Raw genomic sequence first — 27,238 nt, 5'->3', positions numbered from 1 at the left:
AACAGTTATATGCTGCTATGCAAGAAACTATTCGGCAGCAGGGTGAACAAATCAGAGAATTGAGAGAGCAGCGAGCTCAGCCTGCTCTAAATCTGAATCCTGATCCTCCGGCACCTCTAGTAGTGCCACCGGATGCAGGAAATCGTTTGGAACCATTATATGAACGGTTCAGGAAGCAGAACCCGCCAGTGTTTGAGGGTGGTGCTGATCCACTCAAAGCAGAGCAATGGATGAGTATGATAACATCCATTTTTGATTTTATGCGAGTTGAAGATAATGACCGAGTCAGGTGTGCTACCTATATGCTACGAGATGATGCCCGTATTTGGTGGGAGATTGTATCTCAGGGCCATGATCTGAATAATATGACCTGGGAAACTTTTCGGGCCTTATTTTTTGAGAAGTATTATAATGAGTCTATTAAGGCAGCAAAGGCAGAAGAGTTTATACGGTTAACTCAGGGTAGTATGACTGTGACAGAGTATGCTACTAAGTTTGATCGACTGGCAAAGTTTGCCTCAGATGAGGTGGCTACTGAAGCTGCTAGAAAAGCAAAGTTTATTCGGGGGCTAGATGAACACATCGCCCGGGATGTGATTGTTGCTTCTAAACAACCGGGGGTTGCCCGAACTTATGCTCAGATAGTTGAGTTGGCTTTAGTTTCTGAGGGTGCAGAGGCTCAGATACGAAAGAAAAATATTGCCAGAAGAGATTCGTGGAAACAAACAGCAGGTGCTGGTTCGGGTAGGGGTACTGATCTTGGTGACCGCAGGAAAAGACCTAGTGAAACATCAGCAGCAGGCCCAAACAAAAGATTCCAGGGTAACCAAGGTTTCCGTCGTAGTGGGAATGAAAACTGGCGGACTTTTCCTGAATGTCCGAGGTGTAAAAGGCATCACCTGGGCGAGTGTCAGGCTAGGGCCTGTTTCCACTGTGGAATGGTGGGTCATATGAAGAGAAATTGCCCACAATTGCTACGGTTAGAGCAAAAGAAGGATGATACACCCGCTCCTGCTCGAGTATTTGCCCTGACTCAAGCTGAGGCTGATGCTGGTCCTTCTACTGTGACAGGTCAGCTTTCTGTTGCTGGTACTTTATTGACTGTATTAATTGATTCTGGTGCGACGCATTCTTATATTTCAAGTAGAATAATTGAGCAGCTGAATAAACCTAGTGATGTGCTTTCTAGAGGTTTTGGAACCTTGTTGCCTACTGGGGAGTTGGTTATCTCCAGCAGGTGGGTTCGATCCCTTCCAGTGTTTGTGGAAGGAAGAGAGTTATCAGTTGATCTGATAGAATTAAATCTGGAGGATTTTGATGTTATTTTGGGGATGGATTGGCTTGCTAAATACAACGCCACCATTGATTGTAAAAGAAAGATGGTAACTTTTCAGCCTGAGGGCGAGGACCCTTTTGTATTTGTGGGTAAGATGCAAGGATCTCGGATTCCCTTAATTTCAGCCCTTAAGGCAAGGGATTTGTTGTGTGAGGGGTGCATTGGTTTCTTAGCAAGTGTTGTGGATATTTCCAGGGAACCACTAGCGGGACCGGAGCATGTCCCAGTGGTTCGAGAATTTCTGGATGTGTTCCCAGAAGAGTTACCAGGGTTGCCACCAAAACGTGAAATTGATTTTGAGATTGATTTAATACCAGGAGCTGAGCCTGTATCGAAAGCTCCCTATAGGATGGCACCTGCAGAGCTGAAAGAGCTAAAAGTTCAATTACAGGGGATGATGGATTTAAAATTCACTAGACCTAGCACTTCACCTTGGGGTGCACCAGTTTTGTTTGTGAAAAAGAAAGATGGAACATTACGAATGTGTATAGATTATCGGGAGTTAAACAAATTAACAGTGAAGAACAAGTACCCTCTGCCAAGAATAGATGATTTATTTGATCAGTTGCAGGGTAAAACTGTCTTTTCTAAGATTGATCTTCGATCTGGTTATCACCAACTGAGGATTCGAGAGGAGGATATTCCCAAGACAGCTTTTCGGACCCGGTATGGTCATTATGAATTCTTGGTAATGTCCTTCGGATTGACAAATGCCCCGGCAGCATTTATGGACTTGATGAACCGAGTGTTCAGAGATTTTCTGGATGATTTCGTTATTGTCTTTATCGATGATATTCTAATTTATTCAGACTCGGAAGAGACTCACGAAAGACATCTTCGAATGGTATTACAACGTCTCAGGGAGCATAAGTTGTATGCCAAATTTAAGAAATGTGAATTTTGGTTACCTCAGGTGAGTTTCTTGGGGCATGTGGTGAGTAAAGATGGTATTTTAGTGGATCCAGTAAAGGTTGAAGCAGTGCGTGACTGGCCTCGACCTAAGTCAGCAACTGAAGTTAGAAGTTTCTGGGGTTAGCAGGGTATTACCGGAGATTTGTTGAGGGCTTTGCAAAGATTTCTACGCCTTTAACTGAGTTGACCCGAAAGAATTGTAAGTTTGTTTGACCGACAAGTGTGAAGGTAGTTTCCAGGAATTGAAACAAAGGTTGATTACCGCTCCTGTGCTAACCTTACCAAAAGGTGACGAAAAGTTCGTGATTTATTGTGATGCATCCAAACAAGGGTTAGGTTGTGTTCTTATGCAATCAGGGAAAGTGATTGCTTATGCATCCAGGCAATTGAAGGAGTATGAGCAACGATATCCTACCCATGATATTGAATTAGCAGCGGTTGTCTTTGCACTAAAAGTTTGGCGTCACTATCTGTACGGTGAGAAGTGTGAAATTTATACAGATCACAAAAGCCTCAAGTACTTTTTCACTCAGAAGGATTTAAATATGAGGCAACGACGATGGTTAGAACTGGTCAAAGATTATGACTGCGAGATTCTCTACCACCCTGGTAAAGCAAATGTGGTAGCGGATGCTCTAAGTCGGAAAGGACCAGGGCAAGTTTGTGAACTAAAGGAAATCTCAGCCAAGTTGGCTGAGGATATGACGAGAGCGGGAATTGAATTTATAATTGGAAAACTTGCTAATATCACCATACAATCTAATCTATTGGAAAGAATTAGAGTAGCCCAACAAGGTGACCTTGAGCTACAGGGACATAAGGAGAAGTTAGAGGCTGGATTGGCAAGAGACTTTTCATGCTTATCTGATGGGTTGTTGCGATACAAAAACAGAATCTGTGTACCGGTTGACAAAGAAATCAGACAAGAGATTCTTGATGAATCTCATACTACACCGTACTCCTTACACCCGGGAACAACCAAGATGTATCATGATGTGAAAGCTTTATATTGGTGGCCGGGTATGAAGAGGGATATTGTTGAATATGTGTCAAAATGCTTAACCTGTCAACAAATTAAAGCAGAACACCAAAGGCCGGCAGGTTTGCTTCAACCTCTAAAGATTCCTGAATGGAAATGGGAAGACATCACCATGGATTTTGTGGTGGGATTACCCAGAACAGTAGGGTATTATGATTCTATTTGGGTGATAGTGGATCGATATACGAAGTCTGCTCACTTTCTCCCGGTGAGGACAACGTATACAGTGGATCAATATGCTGATTTGTATATTAAAGAGATAGTTCGACTTCATGGTGCCCCAAAGTCGATAGTTTCAGATCGAGATCCAAAATTTACATCCAAATTCTGGGAAAGTTTACAGCAAGCAATGGGTACTAAGTTGAAATTCAGTACAGCTTTTCATCCTCAAACCGATGGACAATCTGAAAGAACTATCCAGATACTTGAGGATATGTTGAGGGCATGTATAATGGACTTTGAAGGTTCTTGGAACAAGTACCTACCTCTGATTGAGTTTTCTTATAACAATAGTTATCAGAGTACCATTGGCATGGCTCCGTATGAGATGCTTTATGGAAGGAAATGTCGATCACCTATTCACTGGGATGAGGCTGGTGAACGTAGGTATCTTGGACCTGAAGCTGTCCAAAGAACGAGCGAGGCTATTGAGAAGATTCGAGCTCGTATGCTTGCTTCCCAAAGTAGACAGAAAAGCTACGCGGATCCAAAGCGTAGAGATGTTGAATTCCAAGTTGGGGATTTTGTTTTTCTTCGGGTGTCCCCAATGAAGGGAATTCGAAGGTTCGGGAAGAAGGGAAAGTTGAGTCCCAGATTTATTGGTCCATTTGAGATTCTTGAGAAAGTAGGTCAGGTAGCTTATCGGTTGGCTCTACCTCCTGCCTTATCTGGGGTTCATAATGTGTTTCATGTCTCGATGCTTCGGAAATATGTATCTGATACAACTCATATCTTAAGTTATGAAGATATTGAGCTTCAAACCGACCTGTCGTATGAAGAACAACCAGTACAGATCTTAGACAGGAAAGAAAAGGTGTTGCGAAACAAGACTATTCCACTAGTCAAAGTGTTGTGGCGGAATAGCAAAGTTGAAGAAGCGACTTGGGAATTAGAGTCGCAGATGCGGGAGTTGTATCCCGAGCTTTTCAGGTAAATTTCGAGGACGAAATTCCTATAAGTGAGGGATAGTTGTAATATCCCAGAAAATAAATAATATTTAAATGGACATATTTTATTAAATATGTAATTACTTGGAAAATGAAGTAGGATTATGATCTTACTTAGATGAATTTTTGAGAAATTATTTAATGAAATACGTTATTTTGGGCCCGGCAATTGTGGAATTTTAGCTATGTGGTTAGCAATGTCACGACATTAAATGAAAGAATTATTTTGGAGAATATCCCGGATTAAGTTAGAATTTTATTAGAATGTCGGATTGGGGAATTAGTAAAATTACCAAAATGCCCCTAGGTTATAATTTAAGTTTAGGTTATTTTGAGGGATAGTTTAGTCATTTTATTTTTGGCAATCTCTTTTCTTTACTTATTTATTTTGTGGCTGCAAAGGAAAACAAAAAAAAAAAAAAAAGGAAACCCTTATTTAAAGAAGTTGCCTTCCAAGGCAAGGAATCATTTTTTTTCAAAAAAAAACAACAACTCCAAGCTTTTCTCTTCTTCTCCTTCTGCCGATCACTGTAGCAGCTGGAACCAGGGAAAAACTCACTTCTTTTTCTTCAAATTCTTGAGCTAATCCTAACCCTAGGAGCTAGCTAAGTGGAGGTAAGGTTTCTACTCTTTTCTTGGTTGGTTTCCATGAGTTTAGATTAGGTTTTGGTGAGGGTTTTCATTTAATTCAGAGCTGGGGTATAAGCTGAAGTTAGGGTAGGTTCTTAGGGTGATTTGGAACTTGTGTGAATGAAGATTGAGGGAGATTAAGGGCTGTGCAACAAATAGGTGTGGAAAGTGATGTTTTTAATGAAAATTGACAAGTGAGATGTTGATTTTGAGTAACATGATGAATTGTGATTAAATGATATGTTGAATGCATTGTATTTAGTATGTTGAACTGTTCTGGAAGTGCAAATTAGGTATGATTTGGTTTTGGTTCGAGCTGGAGGAGAAAAACCAGAATTGTTACGAATGCAGCGACAGCCTATTCGGCCGGTTGGTTCTGCTGTATCAGAACCGGTCGACCGGTTACAGCAGGGGAACAATTCTCGGGTTTTTTTCTCTGATCCGTGTTTAGCTCGGGGTTGAACCTAGTACCTGCCTTTGAATAATTTTGAGTTATTTGAATTATTATATTGATGGTGAAGGCTAAGTCTAATCGGTTTAGAATTAGGGTTTTAATCCGGAATATTATGTTAAGGTATTTATTTGTGTTTCTCAATTGTCGTGACATAGGACCGGGATTGCCTAGCTTGTTTTTCCACCCAGGTCGGCCATATTCTTGACTTCTGAATTAAGGTAAGAAAAGTGGTAAGCACCATATGTGGTTAAAAATCAATGAATGAATGGAGGTGATCTTGATTATTATCATGATATTGATTAAAGCTTATTAAGCCTAGGTTATTACCTAGGGTTGGAAACGGTTATTACCGTTATGAGTAATTACTCTTGAAACCGCGGTTAGGTTTCTTACTTATCGTTTGCGTTATCGGGCAACGATAGTGACATATTCAGCTCGTATGTAACGAGTGGTAAAAGTGGTACTTTATTAAGTACCAGGAATGTATGATGTTTAAGAAAATGCTTGTTATTATCGAATAGTGAGTAAACATAATGGCATGAGATTAAGTGGATAATCAATTTCTTTCAATTATTGTTTTGATCACTTTCTTGCTGAGTCTCTGTGACTCACTGGTGCTTTATGGTGCAGGTAAAGGAAAAGCTAAAGTCGAACAACCATGAGTTATGGTCACAGCAGCAATGTACATACCAGCCACAGGCAGCCCAGTTTACAGGATGCTCTATTTTGATTGTATTTTGGAAAAAAAAAATAAAGTTTATGTTGTAAAATACTTTGAAATCAGTTTGTAAATATTTTGAAAACAGGGGGACCCCATAAATCATGTTACTTATCTTTTGTTAAACAATTTAAAGGTTGAGTTTTAACTATCAAAATTTTAATTACCCACACTTTTAGTATAATTACATCTTATATAATTATTGGTATTTTAAATAAAGTGCACACACGTGGCGTCCCTGTTGGACAGGGCGTTACAATATCGGACTTGGAGCTATTTTTCTAGGATTTGATCTACAAAATGAAGATCAAGCTCAATATGTTTTGATTTGGTATGAAAGACTAGATTTGCAGCAAGGGCTGTAGCACTTTGATTGTCAATCCAAATGATTGGAGGATGAAATTGTGGCAAATGGAGCTCATTTAAGAGAGAACCAATCCATTTTACCTATGCTGCAACATTTGCTAATGCTCTAAACTCACTTTCTGTGCCTGACCTTACCACTACTTGCTGTTTCTTAGTAAATCAGGAAATTAAATTGCCACTTAATAAAAACATTACATAACCTCTTGTGCTTCTTTTGTCATCAATGCAGCTTGCTTAGTCTGCATCAGAGTAGCATTCAATAGAAACACCTTGTACTGGTTTAAGCAACAGTCCCTTTCAAATATATGAGTAGTATCTTGCATGCTTCTTAATGAAGGGTGGAGGAGCTTTGAGAAACTGACTGAGCTTATTCACTATGAATGCAACATCAAGTACTCTAGTTAAGCTTAGACATTGTAGAGCTCCTATATGGTGCTTCTATACAGTGTTGGATCTTCAACAGGATCACCCTCTATTAGACTGAGTTTGGTGGTGGAACTACTGGGACTAGGACAAGGTTTAACTGTTGGAATTTATTTTACCAGGATCTTAGATCTACTCACAAGTATGTTTATTAACATCCTAAATATGAACTTTCTAAAACGATGAAATAAACACGTATAAAGTTTAAGAAACCTTACATTGGGTGTAGCGGAATTAAATGACTCATTCCGTTCAGATCTCTAACCCTTGTATCCTTTCTGTCGCAGAGTATTATCAAGATCTGAACCTGGATCTCTTTCTCTGAATCCTTGATGCTGAAACTCCTTTGCTGATGATCTTTCTTCACGATCTTCCACACTATGATTGAGGTATTGCTTGCTGTGTGTGGGCACTATTCTAATCACTAAGGTAATTTCGAAATTCTAAGGAAGAAGAGAGAGAGAGGGTGGCGGCCAAGGTAGAGAGAGAAAGGCTCAGTTTTTCTGATTCAGAAGTGTAATTTTCCTGAAGCCTTCACTATCTATTTATAGCATTCCACTAGGGTTAGGTTTGAATTATTTGGCATTAAAATAATGAAAATATCAGTTTAAAATGCCTATAAAAGTGGCCGGCCATGGCTTGATGGATTTGGGCCTTGCTTTTTGCAATTTTGCAATTTTAACACTTTTGTATCTGATTTTCTCAAAAATACCAATTTCTTAATTCAACCATTTAAATGGCAATTCTAACTATTTAATAACTATTAATAACTATTAAATAATATTGTCATTTATCATATTTATTAATTGAACCATACAAAGTATCATAATTAACAAATATGCCCCTAATAACTCTTTCTTTACAATTTCGCCCTTACTTAGTGAAAATTTCACAAATAGACATAGTCTAATATGTGAATTATAATTGATTAATCAAAACCAATTACATGAGTCTTACAAACAATATTATCTCAACTAGTGCGGGGACCATGGGTCGATATAACCGAGCTTCTAATAAGTAGATCAAGAATTTAGCACTAAAATTCACTAACTTATTAATTCTTCGTTGAATCCACACATAGAACTTATAGTTGCACTCTCAGTATATAGAATGCTCTATATGTTCCACCATATAGACACATCATTAGTTATCCATTGTTATAATCCTAATGTGATCAATGATCCTCTATATGAATGATCTACACTGTAAATGGATTAGATTACCGTAACACCCTACTATGTATTTTATCCTTAAAACACTTGACCCCGTATAAATGATATTTCAGCTTATGTGAAATGAGTACTCCACCATTTATGTTCGTTTGGTCAAGCTCGAAGGAGATCATCCTTTGCTTACTATTCGCCAGATAGAAGCTATAGATTCCATGTTTATCCCACTCAATTGCACTACCGTGTTCCCAAAATGTACGTATCACCCTGACCTAAAAGTAGGCTTAACTAACAAATCAAAGAACACGAATAGCCTTTCAAGATTGAGCCTAATCATAACAGGATTAAGAACATTTGATCTAGGATCAACTTGGCGATATTGACTTGAATAGATTTTACGGTAAGTTTAATTAAATCTAAGTCAAAGTTCAATATCGGTCCCTTCCGATGCATACTCCATGCATCCAACCTGAGCTTTACTTTAACCAATGTTCTGGAAAGAACATAGCATTTCTCCAAATGCAAGTAAACCCTTGTTGTAGATTATCATATCAGTAAAACCCTGTGTCTGATAAATCTAGGAAACTTTATTCACATAGTCATGTTTACTTTCCAATGTGATGACAACACAATAAACAGGATCAAGTATGTGAAAAGGGTTTAAGATGAATTTATAAATCAAATAGACAAGCAATTGATAAAGTGAACCAAAACATACACAAATGAATGAAAAATACTTCTGTTTCTTTATTAATGTTGAATAAAATAGATTACATTGAAATGGAGTTTTATTTAGGGCATAAAACCCAACATTAACTCCCTCCATATTGAGTTTGACTAATAAATCGGTTATGTACTTTGAATGAGAAGATACATACCAGACTCATTTCTTACAATCTCAACACCTAGAAAGTAGTGAACTTCCCCGAGATCTTTTAATGAAAAAGACTGATTCAAATTTGTTACCAGCTTGGAAATGAGACTTTGATTTGGACCAGGGAGTAATTTGTCATCAACATAAATAAGTGGCACAAATCGGTTAGCTCTTGAACCATGAACGAAAATAGACGTATCAGCTCTAGATGCTTGGAAATCCCACTGAATGAGTCTCTATTTTAACTTCTCATTTCAGGCTCAAGGAGCCTGTTTTATTCCATATATGGCTTTGTGTAATAAGCACACATGATCTGGGTACTCAACATCTTCAAAACCTTGTGTTTGTTGCATGGATACCACCTCATTTAAAGTTCCATTTAGAAATGCATTGTTCACATCAAGTTGTGTCACTCTCCAATTGTTAGACACAGCTAAAGAGAGAACTGTTATGACTATAATAGTTTTGACTACTGGAGAAAAAGTTTCTTCACATTTAATTCCTAGAACTTGCAAGTATCCTTTGGCAACTAATCTTGATTTGCACTTGACTAATGTCCCATCTACATTCAATTTCACTCTAATGATCCATTTATTGCTAATAATTTGCATGTCATCTGTTCTTGGAAATAATGTCTAGGTTTTTGCCTTTTTGAGTGCCTTATTTTTTGTTTCCATTGAAGCATGCCACTTGGGGTCTTTAAGAGCTGCTTTGACTGATTTTGGTTTAGAATGTAATAAGGATTCATGCATAGGATGTTTGGTAGCAGTGTAGGCTTTTGGTTTCTTTATGCCACTTTGTGATCTGGTTATCATGGCATGGGTTGTTATTTGTATGTTTGTGGGTGATGGAGATGTATGTGGGATGGGTGATAGGGTAGTTTTTGTGTTTGGGGAAGCATCTATGAGTATGGTTGGTGTGGGGGAACTGTGAGATGCTGAGGAAATGTTTGTTGCAATATGTGAGTGGGGCTGTGGTTGTGTGTTGGTTGGAGGAGGTTGGGATGGTAGTACAAATGCAGGTTGAGGTTGTAGTTCAAATGTAGATACATGTTGAGATGGGAAAACATGTATTGGTGGTATAGGTTGAGGTTGGGAAACCTGTATGGTTGGCAATTGGGTTACATGATGAGGTGGTATGATGGGTGTACCATGCTTAGTGTTCACAGTTATAGTAGCATTTGGAAAAGTAAAAACAGAACCAGAATTAGTGTTACAGGTGTAAAAAGTTGCTGGGGGAAGAATGAGACATAAGAATATTAGAATTTATATTTTTTTGGTTTACAATTTATTTTTGGTTTTGGACATTTCAGTAGTTTTATCTTATGTCAGTAATTAAAATAAAACCTTTGTATGTTAATGGTGCAAGACACAACAACGTTAGCCCTTTGTTGCTTTTGCCGTTAATTTTAACGGAAGCAAATTAAAAATTTGCATTGGTGTTTTTTAGTAATTTCAAAAGGGAGACTTCCCGCTAAACCCTAGAAGCATTTCACAGTCCATTTTCTACCCTATTTTTCCTTTCACCAAACACTTAACGGGCTAAGGAAATCGCATTGGTCTCTCTCTCTCTCTCTCAATTTCACGAAGCTTTATCCCCAATTTTCTTTTCATCTTTTTTGTATTTTTCAAATGGAGTAATGGGTATTTCAAATGATTCCATTCCTTTGACTGGATTGAGATTTTGGATTATTACACAGATCCTCTTATTTGGAGATGTGGTTTAGTGGAGTCCTCATGTTTCAATTTCTCATATTTGTAGATCTTAAAAATTTGTTGTTAGTTGTGTCCTCTATTAATTTCAGAATACTTGTTCCAAATCTAATGGACTATTACAGAACTACAAATTATATGATAGTTGAAGCAATTCAAGTGACATGCATGTGATTGGGTTGTATAATATTTGAAGAATTTTGATTGTAACACATTAACCTTTTAAATTAAACTTCTTTCTTTTTCTTTTTTTCCCATCTCAAAGTTGATCTGATCATACTTTATAATATTATTGTACTTGATACACAAAGAAATTTGAAGGCAAATAACTTACAACTTTAAGAAAATCTTTATAATATTAAGAAAATTTAAAAGAATAGAAAAATATTTATATTATAATAAAATCTTAATTACACTTTCAGTACTAAAATGATTTTCTTCGATCTTGGTTATCTAGCTCACCATCTTGGTTGTCTAGATTACCAATCGGGAATGAAAATTTCTTAGGAATAAATTAAACCACCAAAATTCACAACTGTTGTATGCAACGCCTGATATCACACACATACACATACTCTCTACATATATCTATAAATTATCAAAATTTAATTTAGCACTCATCTTATGATGCCTTCTATCATGACTACAAAACTATTAAACATTGAAACTATATCTTATGAAACGTGTACTGAAACATGACTACAAAACTTATTTGGAGATTTGGTTTAGTAGAGTCCTCTGTTAGACTATAATGTAGTGTATGTAATATAGCATATACAAATGATATGAAATGCGGAAAATAAACTGTAATCATATCAATAATATATGCAATGAAAGGATCGATGCACCTCCAGCCATTGATCTTTGAGCTTCAATCCCTGCGATAGCTTTGGTATTGGAGTTCGGGCTTCCTCGCTCTCTCAACTCTCTTTAGATGGAATTTGCTGAATGAATTCAGATTGAGTGAGGAGCTCGGGGACCGAGACCCTATATTTATAGGTGAGATACTCCATCAGTATCTACGCCACATTAATTGTCAGAATATTAAGACAATTAATTGAGGAAATCAAATCAGGTAATGAATATAGAAATCTGACTATATATAGAATATTACATAATTGATTTTGTCCAGATTCAATGAATATAAAATATTCATTTATCAGAAAATCAATTATTTATTTATTTCCTTAAATAAAAAATCATTTCCTTAATTAGAAAATAACTTCCATATATAAAATATTCTAATATTCTCCCACTTGGTCAGCATTTAAACTAAAATATTCAAACCCAACGTTCCTCATTATATAATAAACATACGAATCATAGCGACATGTTCTCATTATGAATCGAGTATTATCTTCCATGTATTACAATACATTTATTATATAACAATGTACTTTATGTGGCAATGTACTTAAGTGAATAAACCTTAAACCTTATGTTTATTCAGGTCCTCTGAAATTTTTCTCAAATGTAAAATTAAGATGCGCATAAATATGAGAAAAATAAAAATAAGAGTTTCATTGATAATAACTTTATTTGTACAAATTACATAAGGGAACCAAGTCCTATGTTCTCTACATGATCTTTGAATTTATGAGGTGGCAAGCCTTTTGTCATAGGATCGACAATCATCAATTCAGTGCTAATGTGTTGAATGACCACTTTATTTTCCTTAACACGTTCTCTAATAGCTAAGTACTTAATGTCAATGTGCTTGCTTCGACTTCCACTTTTGTTGTTCTTAGCCATGAAAACAGCAGCTGAATTGTCACAGAACATCTTTAGCGGCCTTGCAATGGAATCAACCACTCTAAGGCCTGAAATGAAACTCTTTAGCCATACACCATGTGATGTAGCCTCAAAACAAGAAACGAACTCAGCCTCCATAGTAGAAGTAGCAGTCAAAGTTTGTTTGTTACTCCTCCAGGACACAACTCCACCAGCAAACATAAACACGTAACCAGATGTAGATTTACGTGAATCAAAGGCAACCAAATAAATCTGAGTCTGAGTAGCCAACTACTTCTAAATTGTCAGTTCGTTTGAACATCAGTTTGTAATCCTTAGTACCCTGAAGATACCTCATTACTTTCTTTGCAGCTTTCCAGTGGTCTATCCCCGGGTTACTCTGAAATCTTCCTAACATTCCGACAGAATAAGCAATGTCGGGTCTTGTGCACACCTGAGCATACATTAGGCTTCCGACAGCAGAAGCATAAGGAATGTTCTTCATTTGTTCTCTTTCAAAATCATTCTTTGGGCACTGGCTCAAATTTAATTTATCACCCTTCACAATTGGAGCAACGCTCGGTGAACAATCTTTCATATGAAATCTTTCTAAAACTCTGTTGATGTAGGCTTCTTGAGATAAACCTAAGATACCTCGGTATCTATCTCTATGAATCTTAATGCCTATGACACAGGATGCTTCACCCATGTCTTTCATCTCAAAGTTCTTTGAAAGAAATTGTTTCACTTCACGTAGCAACCCTTTATCATTGGATGCAAGAAGAATATCGTCCACATATAAAACAAGAAAACAGATTTTACTCCCACTTTCCTTCAGGTATATGCATTGATCCATGACATTCTCTTCAAATCCAAAGGAAGAGATGACATCATGAAATTTTAAATACCATTAACGGGATGCTTGTTTTAATCCATAGATGGACTTCTTAAGCTTGCATACCAAATCCCGACCTTCACTAGAGGAGAATCCTTCTGGTTGTTTCATGTATACGTCCTCCTCTAGATCACCATTCAGAAAGGCAGTTTTTACATCCATCTGCTCCAGCTCTAAGTCAAAATGAGCAACTAATGCCAAGATGACTCTAAGGGAATCTTTCTTTGATACAGGAGAAAAAGTCTCCGTATAGTCAATTCCTTCCTTTTGAGTGAATCCTTTAGCAACAAGTCTCGCTTTGTACCTCTCAGTGTTGCCTAATGAGTCTTTCTTAGTTTTGTAGACCCATTTACAGCCAATGGCTCTCGCCCCATTAGGCAACTTTACAAGTTCCCAGACTCTGTTGCACCTCATAGAATTCATTTCATCATCCATAGCATTGTACCACAATTTTGATTCTCTACTGTTCATAGCTTGTAAAAACGTTTCTGGATCATTTCCAATTCCAATATCAGATTCTAATAAATACACAACATAGTCTTTGTAAATCTTTAGTTTGATAGGTCTAGTAGATCTTCTTAAGGCTTCACCAACAGGCTCTTGGGGAGCAGCAGCTGGTTCAGCAGGTTCAACAGGTTGTTCAACAGTTGCAGGCAACTCTTGAACATCTTGATCTACTGGATTATCATTACCAACTTGTGGATCTTCAGTGATTGGTAATGGTTGTTCAACATTCGTTTGAACTACAGGAGTGTTAACCATTATCAATCTTGCTTTTGAAGTGGAAGGTTCTGAAGGATCTTTCTCAGGACCTAAGTCCTTTGATTGATCACTCCCACTGATCAAGGCATTCTCAAGAAATTTTGCATTCCTTGATTCCACAATTCTTGTGCTATGAGATGGACAATAAAACTTGTAACCTTTAGACTTTTCAGCGTACCCTATAAAGAATCCGCTTATGGTCCTTGGGTCCAATTTCTTCTCTTGTGGATTATATATTCTGACTTCAGATGGACATCCCCAAATGCGTACATGATTTAAACTTGGTTTCCAACCTTTCCATAATTCAAAAGGAGTTTTTGAGACTGCCTTTGTTGGAACTCGGTTTAATATGTACACGGATGTCTTTAATGCTTCAGTCCACAAGGATTTAGGAAGGTTAGAGTTGCTACTAAGCATACTCCGCACCATGTCCATTAATGTTTGGTCTCTTCTTTCTGCAACACCATTTTGCTCGGGTGTACCGGGCAAGGTGTAATGGGCAACAATCCCATTTTCTTCAAGAAACTTCGCAAATGCACCAGGTGCTTGTCCATCTTCTGTGTATCTACCATAATACTCACCTCCTCTATCTGATCTCACTATCTTAATTTGCTTGTTGCATTGTTTCTCTACTTCAGTTTTAAATATCTTAAAGACATCTAATGCTTCACTTTTATTATGAAGTAAGTAGATATACATGTAGCGTGAGTAATCATCTATGAATGAGATGAAGTATTTCTGACCATGTGACTCCATATCTGGACTACATATATCAGTATGTATGATTTCTAATATCTCAGAACTCCTATGGACACCATTTTTGACAGACTTGGAGGTTTGCTTTCCCTTAATGCAATCCACACAAGTATCAAAGTCAGTAAAATCTAAGGTATTGAGTACCCCATCTTTTACCAACCTTTTAATTCTATCAATGGAGATATGTCCCAATCTCCGGTGCCACAATGTACAGGAATCCTCTTTCATAACACATCTTTTAGTGCCAGCGTGAACATGCATAACATTATTAGTGGTATTATTTTGTAAATTAAGGCAGTAAAGACCATCAGACAAAATACCATTTCCAACACATTCGCATTTATAATATAAATTGAAATATTTGTACGAAAATGTAAAGGAAAAACCAAAGGGTATAAGTCTTGAAACTGAAATCAAGTTTCTAGAGAAACTTGGTACATAAAAGGTCTTTTCTAACTTTAAAATAAAACCATTACTTAAAACTAAATTGCATGTTCCAATAGCTTCCACATGTGAGCCCATCTTGTTTCCAGATAAGATGCTTTGCTCACTTGCCACTGGCTTCCTTAGATTTTGAATATCCTGCAAGGAATTTGTTATGTGAATTGTTGAACCGGAATCAATCCACCATGTGTTAAGATTAACATTAGCCATATTAGATTCATAACATACTAAGGAAATTGGATTACCTTTGTCATCCATCCATTTCTTGAACTGGCTGCACTCCTTTTTCGCATGTCCCTTTTGTTTACAAAAGAAACATTTGATGGAATCTTTCTTTATGGCAGCCTTGGGAGCCATGGGCTTTTTCCCTTTGTTCTTCTTGAATGGCTTGCGTTTCTTAGGTTGAGTGGTCAGGTGAACACTTTCTCCTTGCTCCTGTAGGAGCCTAGCTTCCTCTTGAACACACATGGTCATCAATTCATTGATAGTCCATTTTTCTTTATGTGTGTTGTAGGAAATTTTGAAAGGCCCATACTGTGGAGGAAGATTGTGAAGGATGTAATGAACCAGGAAGGTATCAGGAATGATAACGTCGAGTTTCTTCAAATGAGCAGTGATGTCCCTCATTTTAGAAATGTGTTCTCGAACTCCTTTAACACCGGTGAGTTTTGTGGACGAGAACTCTTGGATGAGGTTGATGAACAAAGATTTATCTGAAGTGTCAAACTGCTCATCCATAACTTTGATAAAGTCTTTCACCTTCTCAGGTGGCTCCACCGATCCACGCATTCCCATAGGAATTCTGGACATAATGAACATGATGCAAAGACGATTAGATTGCTCCCACTTTTCACGTAGTGCAATCTCAACAGCAGTGCTAGTATCAGTGATAGCAGCTGGTTCATCTTTCCTTATTGCATAATCCATGTCAGTGCAAGCTAGGTGGAGAAGAACTCGTTCCTTCCAGATTTTGAAGTTGTCACTCCTAAGCTCAGGGATTTCACTAGTGATTTCAGCGTATTTAGAGGTGGATGAAATAGCTGCAAGAATAGGATTACAAAAATTTAGATGTTAAAAGAATTGAGGCTTTAATGAATTCATGTTTTACCAATGTAGAAACATGATGAAGATGTAAATTTTATTAAATCTAAAATTGCCTGTGGGCTAAATTTTAAATCTAATAAAATTATATGAACTTTATGATAGATTTAATGAAATATTTAATTTAGATTAATGGAGGAATGAAATCTATCTTTAATTAAAATTTGTGATAACACTATTAAATCAAATCCTCATAACTCCCTGTGGGGTAAATTAAGAGAATTTAACTTAATATATTATCCTAATTAATTATAAAAATATAATAAAATCCCTGTGGGGTAAAATTATTATATCCAAATAATTAATTACAAGTTTTGTCCATTAAGGTGAATTTTAATTAATATATAATTTTATATAATTAAAGATGCTGTGGCTACTCCCTAATTATAAAAAATTATGGCAGCAGAATTTGTAGCATGTTATGAGGCATCAAATCCGGGAATATGGGTAAGAAACTTTGTCACTAGGCTGCGTATTTTAGAGAATGTAAAAAGACCACTTAAGATATTTTGTGACAATAAATCAGCAGTGTTGTATTCCAATAACAATAGGAGCTCATCCAAGTCAAAGCATATTGACATAAAGTTTCTAGTTGTGAAAGAAAGAGTGCAGAGTGGACAGATATCCATAGAGCACATTGGGAAAAACTCCATGATAGCGAATCCGCTCACAAAAGGATTACCACCCAAGGTCTTTCATGGGCACACTGCCCATATGGGTGTAGTATTGCTTGAGGATATCATGATTTAGTGAGAGTTTATATTTTCTTTGCTTTATGTTTGTTTAAGACATTTATATATTTGGTTATTTTCTGATCAAGTATAAAGTTTTCAGTTTATTCACTCTGTTTTATTTTATTATGTTTAAGTCTGACCTCACTATGGTTTAAGGAGGACCAGTTGGAAATATGCATGTTCGGTTTACATTGCATGTAATTTTCATGCTACACATCCATGATTGATCTATGTCATTTGACTATATTTGTATATGTGACCATTGATGGGTTTAGTCATGATTGATATGATGAAAATCGCTTTGATCCTATATGGGTATAGTTGATGGACGAGATTGTTGTGAATACCTTTACATTATAGCAAATTTTGAGCTCATAAGGTTATACATTTATAAGGTAACATATGTTGCCCAAGTGGGAGATTGTTAGATTAAAATCCTATTGTGGGTACATATGTATAATGTATATGTTATTATAAAGTGTGATACAAAATTAAGTGATCAATTATGTTATGGGTATCAAAAGGGTATTAAATTGTCATGGATAAATAATGTGTAGATACCATAAGTTCACGTCGTGGCGCTTTGGAGGCGCAATTAGCATCGTGACGTTAGTTTTGGGCGCTGCAGTGCTTGCCATTTTTTTGCTCCGACCTCTCTCAATAAAATACACATAATTTTTGCATACGAATTTCAAATGAGTTGATTAAAGATGCGTTTAAAAACTGAAAAAGAGCTCTAAATTTTCATGTTTTGAATTTTCTAAAATCTGAATAGAATGTGGTTAAATTTCTGCTTGAAAGTTCAGCTTTATTTTTATTGGTCGTCCAGCCACATCATTTAACTTTTAACAAATACTATTTTTTAAAAAATTGATTTTAATTAAAATAGAATATATAGAATTGTTAGTGCTTTAAGTTTGTGCGTGTCATGCTGGCCTGGTCTGTACTTATTCGTGCTTTATAAAAAATACAGATTGTGTTATGCTGTGCCACAAAAAAATATGGGTCGTACCGTGTCGTGCTAATATTTTTAAAGGGTAGGCTCCGGACGATCCATAGGCCCAATATTTTTGTACTGTGCTCGGACTCGTGCCGTGGTTTTCTTGTGTCAGCTCGTATTTCTTAAACAGGCCAACCTATTTTCATATCTGGGCTTAAATTCGTGCTTTATTATTTTTTTTTATATATTTTTTTACAATTACTAAATTATATGTATATTTCAAAGCTTTAGTTGTAGCTATATAACTTTTGAACAATACTCAAATTTAAATATTTACTTATAAATACTCAAATTTTTATATCACGTACTATAAATAAATTAATGTATAATTTTAATTTTTCATGTTTTAATAGTTTTAATTATAGAATTATAATACTAAGTATTATATTTAAGTTTTATTATTATTTTAACTTAATTATAATTGATAAATTTATATTTTACTATTATTATTATTATTATTAATAAATTATAAGATTTTTTAATATGTCGTGCTATGCTTTTCGGGATATAGTCTATTTGTACTTACGTGTCGTGTCGTGCCAATTTGTAGCATCGTATCGTGTCGTGCCATATTTTTGTGTACCTAGTCGTGCTCGTTCAAAGAGTCTAACACATATTTACAACACTAAGAACTGCTAATTTAAAATAGAATCTTTGAATATATAGAACTCAAAAAAAAAAATTCCAATTAAATTATCGATGAATTGATAATTTTTGAAAGCGAGCAATGATCAATTTTATTACTTATTTATGTGAAAGTTATAATTTAAAAAAAAAAATCAAACATCAAAGAGATAATAAATAAAAGTATTTGAAATAATTAAAACCGCTTTATCCTTCAGTTTAATATAATAATAATAATAATAATAATAATAATAATAATAATAATAATAATAATAATAATAATAATTCTGGATGCTAGAAAAGAGGAAATATTTCGGGTTAGTAAGCTTTATAACTCTTTTCTTACCCCTTATGCCAAAGTTAATTATAAAATGATTTGGTGTAGATTACCCGTACCAAAATATAGATTTATTCGCTGGCAAGCCTCCCATATAATAACTTATTAACCAGAGATCACCTTTGGCAAGTGGTTTTACTATGATTTTTATTAGTTGTCCAGATTGTGAAGTTGGTGTTGACTGTCATAATCATCTTTTCTTTGATTGTTCTTTTCCAAGCATTTCATGCGTGCTATCCATTCTTGCCTTGGCAATGCTATTTGACCTGAGTCTTACCTGAATTGGCTTTTGTGGTTGAATGCTAATCATGATCACAATCTGCTTCATAGGCCTGTTGCGGCTACTTGTGTGGCAGCAGTTTATTTTATTTGGTGGAATCCTAATACTTGTATCTTTGAGCAAAATGTTTTCTTAGTTTCTCATGTGCATAATTTAATTAGAGTCACACTTAAAGCTAGATTACTACTTGTTGCAAGCATGACTATTTTATTTTATACGCGTGTGAAATAGATTATTTGAACACTAATTTCTATATTGTATATTATTCTGAATTTCTCAAAGTTTTATAAAATATCTTAAATAACTATAACGTAAATGAATATGAAAAAATTTAGACTAAAATTTTTTTTTTGGATGTCGAAATAGTGCACTGTAAAACTACCCAATATTTTTTATAGGTCTCTCAAAAACAAAATTACCTTTTATTGGTGTATGCAATTATGGGAAGTGTTAGATTACGTTGGTGTAAAATTAGAGTTATCATGTATCATCATCAATGTAATAGAGTTCTGTTTTACACATGACACTTTTAAAACAAACACTTCCATTTTGTTTGGAGAACTGACCAAAAATAATTACTGTTGTTCTCATCTTCTTAAGCAGTTGTGGTCATACTTTATCAAAGCTTTTCAACTATAAAACTTACCAAAGTTTAAACCATAAAAAATAAGTTTCAATTTACAACTGATTGTGAAAGTGAAAGAAACCTGAGTGAAGGTCAAAATGGTTGAAACTTGAAGGTTACTCTCCCTAATAACCACTTAGTCCAGAAAAGTGTTTTGCATTGGCACGATCCTTTCGGTAATGGTTGTTCCTTCCACCGCCGCCACCGCCTCCTCCTCGCCTTCCTCTTCCCCTGAAATTCCCGGCATTATCTCTCACTTCTTCACCTTCTGAAACCCCAAACCTCTTATCTTGTTCCTCCCCGTTGGCTCGGCCACCTCCCCTCCTTCCCCTTCCCCATCCTCTAGTATTATTCCCAAATCGGTTTCCTTCAGTCTCGGTAACATCTTGTTGTTGTTGTTGTTGTTGTTTGTGTTGCTCCTGCTTATCTTGGTCATTAGAGGCCTCTATCAACTTCTTCACAGCACCAAGTGGAAGGTTGCCACCACGGCCGAGGCCATGGATAAGTTCTTGCTGAGCCTGAGTAAGTAACGATGCTTCGCCAGCGTTTGCAACTGCAACCGAACCTTCAACTTTGTAACTGTAATTCTTACCGTCCTTCACATAATACTGCGGTTTCTTTTTCGAGCCCCATTTCGAATTAGTATTATTATTCTGGGAAGAGCCACCTTCAGTAGTCTCTTTCTGCCAAGTTTTCCCCATGTTGGAGTTAATTTTGTCACTCAAACTCTGATTTTCATCCAACCCTGAATCTCCCACGCTCAGGCCAAGGTCATCGAAAGAGTCATCGTACTCATCATCGTATTCATATTGCGAAATAAGAGCAGCCGTTCTCGATGAATCCATCTGGTTTTTATCATCAAGAGTACTAGAATCAAGCACATTAGCATTAGACTTCCTAACAAACCTTCCATGAGTAGATGAAGATGAAACCGAAGAAGATTCCCTCTGTTGCACCCTTTCCCCAGGAATTAAATTTGAGTTGGGAGAGGATACTGGTACAGATTCAACCAATTTTCCTTTCCCTTTATCGTTCTTGCCAACGACTGTAGCAGCCGCCTTGGGTATAGGCATCGTCTCCAATGAAGTATCCATGTTTCGAAGATCTTCATGAAGAGTTCCCTCGAGAACCCTCTGAATCACCTCTTCAGGATTCTGGTTGTAAGCTTCAAGACAGGCAGCCAAGAATCCCTTACCATAATCGGGGAATAAATCTTTTATTTGACTTATTTTAGACTCCATAATTGCAGCATCCTCATCCATCTGTACTTTGGTGCTTGTAACAGGGTTTTGCATAGTAGGGAGTTCCTTCACAGTGGCCTTCTTAGAGGACATGAATATCCCCGACAAGTACTCGAGTTGCTCATTATCAACGAATATCCATCCTGCAAAACATTAGTAAGCGTAATTGTTGAAAACCGAATCACAAATTGTTTGAAAGCAGTATATATAACAAAAGCCATGCATTTTTCACCATTAAGAAAAGAAGAAAAAAACTAACCAGTTTCTTGTAGATTCTCCAATTTACTCATTATATTGAAGTTCTTTTCAATATGTTGAAGAAATGTTTCTCTGCTCTGGTTCTCTGGACTAGATACTGACACTGTAGCGATTTCTCTAAACGTTTGAATTAATATATCAGCCCTTATAACAGGATCTTCAATATTGGCTGGGAACATTTTTGTTGCAGCTTGTACGGGAAGATTATCTTCGAACACCTCATCACTCAAATAGCAGATGTCCAATAACTTCCATCCAAACTTGATTATTCTCGTTGCTAACAGTTTCAAGCCCACGTTAATACTAGACATCATTTGATCTTCTTTGGATGTTAAAAGCACATGGAAACCACGCTGTAGAGAAGGAAGGAAGGAATCGTGCAACTTTGCAAGAGTGCACAGTAGCTCTTCATTCCCATCACTGCAACATAACAGAATCAAATAAAGAATATAAATCAAAAACTTGTAAAGAAAAGACAAAGAGAGCAAAACAGCACAACATTAGTCCTCACAAGCGAAACAATGAAAACTAATAGCTCAAAATGTTTAGACCACGGGATTAAATAAAAGGGTAGTTAAGTCATTGTGGTGGAGGATAGTTTTAGAGTGGGAATAGAAAAGTATAAATAGGCGAGTATAGGGAGGGAGAGCGTTTATGCAAGAATTAAGAGGTTATTTCTCTGCATCATGGAGAGTCCAAGGCCTCTCGAATGCCTAGGGAAACTGTCTCTACAATTCTCTTGCTGCCATAACATACTTAAGTTTCACATATTGTCTACATTTAGTCCTTGCTAATTCTCTGTTTTGCTACTGTCCTATTAGATCTATTCATTGGTTAGTTCAGTTCATATCAAAATGTTACAAGTTGTACACACACACAGATACATCTTTTTCTTCATAATAAATTTCACTCGCTCATCGTGTGACACTCCATCCAGAAATAGCAGCAGTAACACAGATGGATAATGCATAATTTACTTCATTGCATACCTAATTTCAACAGGGTTTGAAAAGAACAAAGCCGCAGGTTTGTATGCACCAACAAATGCGTCCATTGATACAATCGCATCATTGATGAAATCCATTACCTATTTAATATTTATAAAAATTAAGAGACTGAAAGCACTGCATCTAAACAGACATAAATTAAACTAAGCCAGGTACGGAAAGCAACTCACCTCCTGCATATCAACATGAAGACGACTAGATCCAAGGTCTCCATGACTGCCCGAAGAGAACAAAACCTGTACATTGTGTCATATTATTATATTCCTTCAAATGAAAAAGAGTGAATAGGTACTAAAGAGAAGAAGAGGGGATTTGATATGTATATAAAGCTATGTACCATATAAAAAACAATCAAACCAACTGAGCATGTTCTATCAAAACAAGAATATAAATCTAACTCTCAATTATAGTACTTGTTATAGAAACTTAAACATCACTTAAATACCTCCAGGGATGTGCTGCAACGTTGATGCATTGTGTGAGTAATGCTCAGAAACTGTGACACTACTGAAGCCAAATTTTCATGAATTATAGGTTGGGCATTTAAAGCATTCCTCACCTACGCAGGAAGGAGTTAGTACAAGAAAGAGTAAGAATATTAGTTTAAAACATAAATGATCAATTAGCCAAAACAGCGAGTACCACACAAAAGCAAGTGATGTATTGGTTTGATGGGTAAGAAAAAAAATTGTAATATATGAATGTGCAAATTACTTAAGTGTGTAGATACTCTGTTGCATTCTTGAACAAATCTTATAAACATAACTATCTATTCAATAGTGCAGTTAAATTACCAATTAGCCAAAGGTGCAAGTATGACTGCTACTTAACTACATAAAAAGAAAGATCAAACATTTCAAAAAAGAAAAATAAAAATAAAAATTCTCTTTATGTTGGCTTTCATCAGAATTCTGTGTCACACAATTTTAGGCAGGTCATTTCTAATCCTACTCTCAACCCCTCAACACAGCCAATCTACAACTCTTCCAGCCAAAAATAATAATAATAAAAGGGAGGGAAATGGATCAGATTATGAAACTACTAAGACAAAAGCACGCAGCCATCTATGACATTTACTTACCAAAACCCTGGTCAACTCTTCATTTTCATGACCATATAGAGCACATATATCTAACAACATAGGCAAGTCAAGCAACTTCTTTTCCTGCAAAAGAACTACAAACAAAGTTAGTGAACAAATGTGTAAGAAAACTAGAATTTCAAACTATCTGAAAAGAAAATAACATCTACCATATCTCCTACTTATTATTCATCATGGATATTGTTCTAAATAAATAAGAGTAATTCAAAGTAGCAGTGGTTAAAAGAAGTAATTTAAAGTAAAATTATTACTTAATATAATGTAACTATTTCATTAAAAATAATCTGCAATACATTTAGGTTGGAATATCGGTTGATATAAATTTAATTCTTTTACTATACACATCAAGGTAACAAGCTCCAAAAATCCTGGTGCATAAAAATTGGCCCTCAACTCTTTCATATTAATTTTGCTTATGCCCCCTTCTATGTGCATAGAATGATCAAATGCAACATCCGTTAACCCTCAAAAATCCCATCCATAAGTAGCTATATTGAAATTGTGAGAAAAGAAGATATAGGACCAACCTCCCGACATAAACTATTATTTCAAATAAAAGACTGAAAACAAATTACAGGGCGAAATAGAGCCCACCTCCATGGTCTTTTACACTGAGGCTGTCAGCAGCACGAGCCCCTGGATCCCTATTGGATGATCTGCAAAAGAAAGAATTCCCATGATTAAAGAAAAAACTAATGAAATAAAAATGAAAAATCACATCATGGAGGAGAAATTTACATGCGATAGAAGACCATAAATACACGGCGGCTTAGATCATACTCTCCAACAATGACCCCTGCAACAGTTCCCTTGACTCCATGATGAGGGAAATCATACCATCTACTCCTAAACTGTAAAAAGCTATCCAAGAAATCACGCAAAGAAGTGTCCAGAGCCACTGAAAACAAGGAGAACAAGAACGAGTCATATTTAAGTCGCCTCCCTATCATTCAACATCAGATAGTTTATAGTAACACAACTTACTGATAGTTACTAATTACTTAAATAACTAAAATTGACAATGTGACAGAACATTTTCATATTATTTAGTGGTGATAATTACCCTTTCCATATCATAGCCTAAAGTACAAATTATTGTACAATTTAAAGCTGTGGAATTTACCTTCCCTCCAAAATTCTTTAGGATTCAACTTAAGCAAACGAGAAAGCTCTCGATTCAAAAGATCCACAACTCTTTGAGACTCAACTGGATCCAGTCCACCTTCATCAGCACCAAACCCAGCTGCCACAGCCTCATCCTGGGGCAAGTAATTAACAAACTTTCCATCTCCACTCAATTTCGCGCCTCCATTGTTACCAATTTGAACCTTACTCCCCGAAGCTGTAGCATTAGATGGCTGTGAAAGTGATTGCCTAAGAGAATTAGACAATGTCGAACTTGGGCTTGGTTTCTTTGATATTGGATTTCGATTTTGATTTTGTTCTTGGTCTTGATTTTTAGCCACGAAGATCTTCTCAGTTTTGCTGAAACCCTTGTTCCCAGCTGACTGAGATTGTGCAGAGCGATATGACATGGTCGTATCTGTATCTGGGTGTCCCGCTCTTACACCCCCAAACTCAATAGGCTTCTTCAATGGAATTTGGAGTGTCACAGAATAAAAACCCTGAAATCACCACAAACTTCAAAATGTATTAACAAATTTGCTGCCCAATATTGTTTCCAAGCATATTATTGATATAGCAATAATGAAATTAAGAAAGACTATGAGTGAGAGATCAGAACTATGATTGGGACAGCTAGTGAGAAAGATGAGAAACAAACTTATGATTCATATACATATATACATTTTTTTGGAGCTTATTGGCGCCCCTTATATTTTGATTTTATACACTTCACTCTTACTCTTTTATTTTCTTTGTGGCAAAACTTCTTTATATTTATTTACTTTTTGCGAAACTGAAGAGTTAGTTAGACATTACCGTTAAATACTAACTAGATTACCATTGTGGATTCGAATTTCGGACCTTATGGCAGCAAACTACATGTCTCATTTGAGTTACCCTCTAAGGTCGAACTTATGATTCATATTGAAGAGAGCACAAAACTCAGAATACACTAAAAAATAAATTGAAGCATTAAGCAGTCAAAATTTTGTGGAGTTCTATCTTCAAATAGCTCAATTTGATTATCCCTCAGAATACACTAGATGATTATCCCTCTGTTTCAACAATGGAGTTCTATCTTCAAATAGCTTCGTCCCACATTACGAAGCTCAATTTGATAAGTCTAAAGAAATATTACTAATCAAAATAACATGATTAGCAAATCAATTTAATCTCTACACATTACTAATTCCATTGACAATTTCATATACACCAGCCCCTAATTCATCACTAAATTGATCTAAAAATAAAACAAATTCTCTCAATTCTACATCTTTCTCATAAATTACTTCTCAAATTTAAGAATTTAGAAATATAAGAAACAAAACCTTGAATTGAAATCGGTGATTGGGCATTTGTGGTATCGATACAGAGAATAGAAAAAATTAATATGGTTTTGAGATTATCATTACCAGAACACTCCTTCCTTCCACCACTCGAAACTTTCTGATGAGAAAAAAAGCGACGTCGACACTGACGGTGGCGACGGCGACGGCGACTGAATTGGTTTGAGAGTTGAAAAACAAATGAAGTTTATTGTGACTTTTTTCTCCTTTTCTAAGAAAATAGCCCTAAATTATTGTATATTTAAAAGAAGACATTTTAAATGGTATTTATGAAAAACATTTAAAATATTTTTACTATGGTTATATGTAAAAATGTTTTTTATTATTATTGTGAAATAAAGTTTTTTTTTTCATTATATATTGATTATTGTTAGGATTTTTTTTTTTGTAAAATAATTGTTCATTTGGTTTGGATAATTTATTATTCTAGTGTTATAGTGTTAATTTTTTGCCTAAAAATACGAGCATAATCTTGTGTAAAGTTGCTACATGGAGTCAGTCTTCGTAGGAAAAGATGATTTGCTGCAAGTGTGTGCTTGTCTCTACTCTCGTATTTAACTGCAGAAAGTGTTGCTACCCGTAGAAAGAAGAAGTGTGGACACGACAACTAATGCGGTCAGAGAGAATGGTCGGTTTATTTCACATGATGTGAACTTGAGAGAAGATGCGATCGGGAGAGGGTCTAGTTGCATATTGTGCCCAACATAGTCAAAAGATAAGCAGGATCGCGAGAAGCTAATACTGGTCGCGCATATACCGATTATATGTAATGACCAAGTATATCTCTCTTGCGATAAGTAAAGATCATTTTTTTATGTAGGTTTGGTCCGAATGACTAATGTGATCAAAGGAGAATGCATGCATTCAACAAAATAGGCCTAAAGGTAAATCATGCCAGTACAACACTATAGGCCTAAAGGTAAAGTCGCATATACATTGCTGTAATTAAGTCAAGAGCGGACAAAATTATTCTTCACTTATTCTTTAAATGTTTCTTTTGATTTTAATTCTATCATTTATTGTAAAAAATGGTCTAAACTGACCAGTTATGTAATCCTAAAGGATACTTAT

General features: G+C 35.9%; 1 protein-coding gene across 4 annotated transcripts; it reads right to left on the bottom strand.

The window, feature by feature from the left end:
• Window positions 1-19,923: 19,923 nt before the first annotated feature.
• On the bottom strand, window positions 19,924-26,401 carry LOC115725282 (uncharacterized). Of its 4 annotated transcripts, none has more exons than XM_030654738.2 (10): window positions 26,234-26,401; window positions 24,820-25,321; window positions 24,435-24,594; window positions 24,291-24,352; window positions 23,676-23,770; window positions 23,040-23,153; window positions 22,765-22,830; window positions 22,577-22,674; window positions 21,589-22,007; window positions 19,924-21,472 (listed from the first exon to the last, which is right to left on the bottom strand). In XM_030654738.2, exons 2-10 carry the CDS (start codon window positions 25,229-25,231, stop codon window positions 20,214-20,216), a joined length of 2,685 nt encoding a protein of 894 aa, XP_030510598.2. In that variant the 5' UTR covers window positions 25,232-25,321; window positions 26,234-26,401; the 3' UTR covers window positions 19,924-20,213. The 4 variants fall into 4 exon arrangements, with proteins under 4 accessions (XP_030510598.2, XP_030510599.2, XP_060973620.1 ...); XM_030654739.2 differs by having other exon boundaries at window positions 24,820-25,337; window positions 26,234-26,382; XM_061117637.1 differs by having other exon boundaries at window positions 24,820-25,361; window positions 26,234-26,374.
• Window positions 26,402-27,238: the final 837 nt, after the last annotated feature.

Source organism: Cannabis sativa, chromosome 6 (genome assembly GCF_029168945.1).
Source record: "Cannabis sativa cultivar Pink pepper isolate KNU-18-1 chromosome 6, ASM2916894v1, whole genome shotgun sequence".
NCBI lineage: Eukaryota > Viridiplantae > Streptophyta > Magnoliopsida > Rosales > Cannabaceae > Cannabis > Cannabis sativa.
Note: the sequence above shows the minus strand (reverse complement) of the source record. Positions and strands in the feature narration are given on the sequence as shown.

Bases quoted from the DNA above. Each gene is read 5' to 3' on its own strand.
- LOC115725282 (XM_030654738.2), bottom strand. From the start codon at position 25,231: ATGTCATATCGCTCTGCACAATCTCAGTCAGCTGGGAACAAGGGTTTC. The intron at 23,771-24,290 runs GTGGGCTCTATT...CTTTGTTTGTAG, and splicing joins CAGTGTAAAAGACCATGGAG to TTCTTTTGCAGGAAAAGAAG. The intron at 21,473-21,588 runs GTTAGTTTTTTT...AATGTTTTGCAG, and splicing joins GGAGAATCTACAAGAAACTG to GATGGATATTCGTTGATAAT.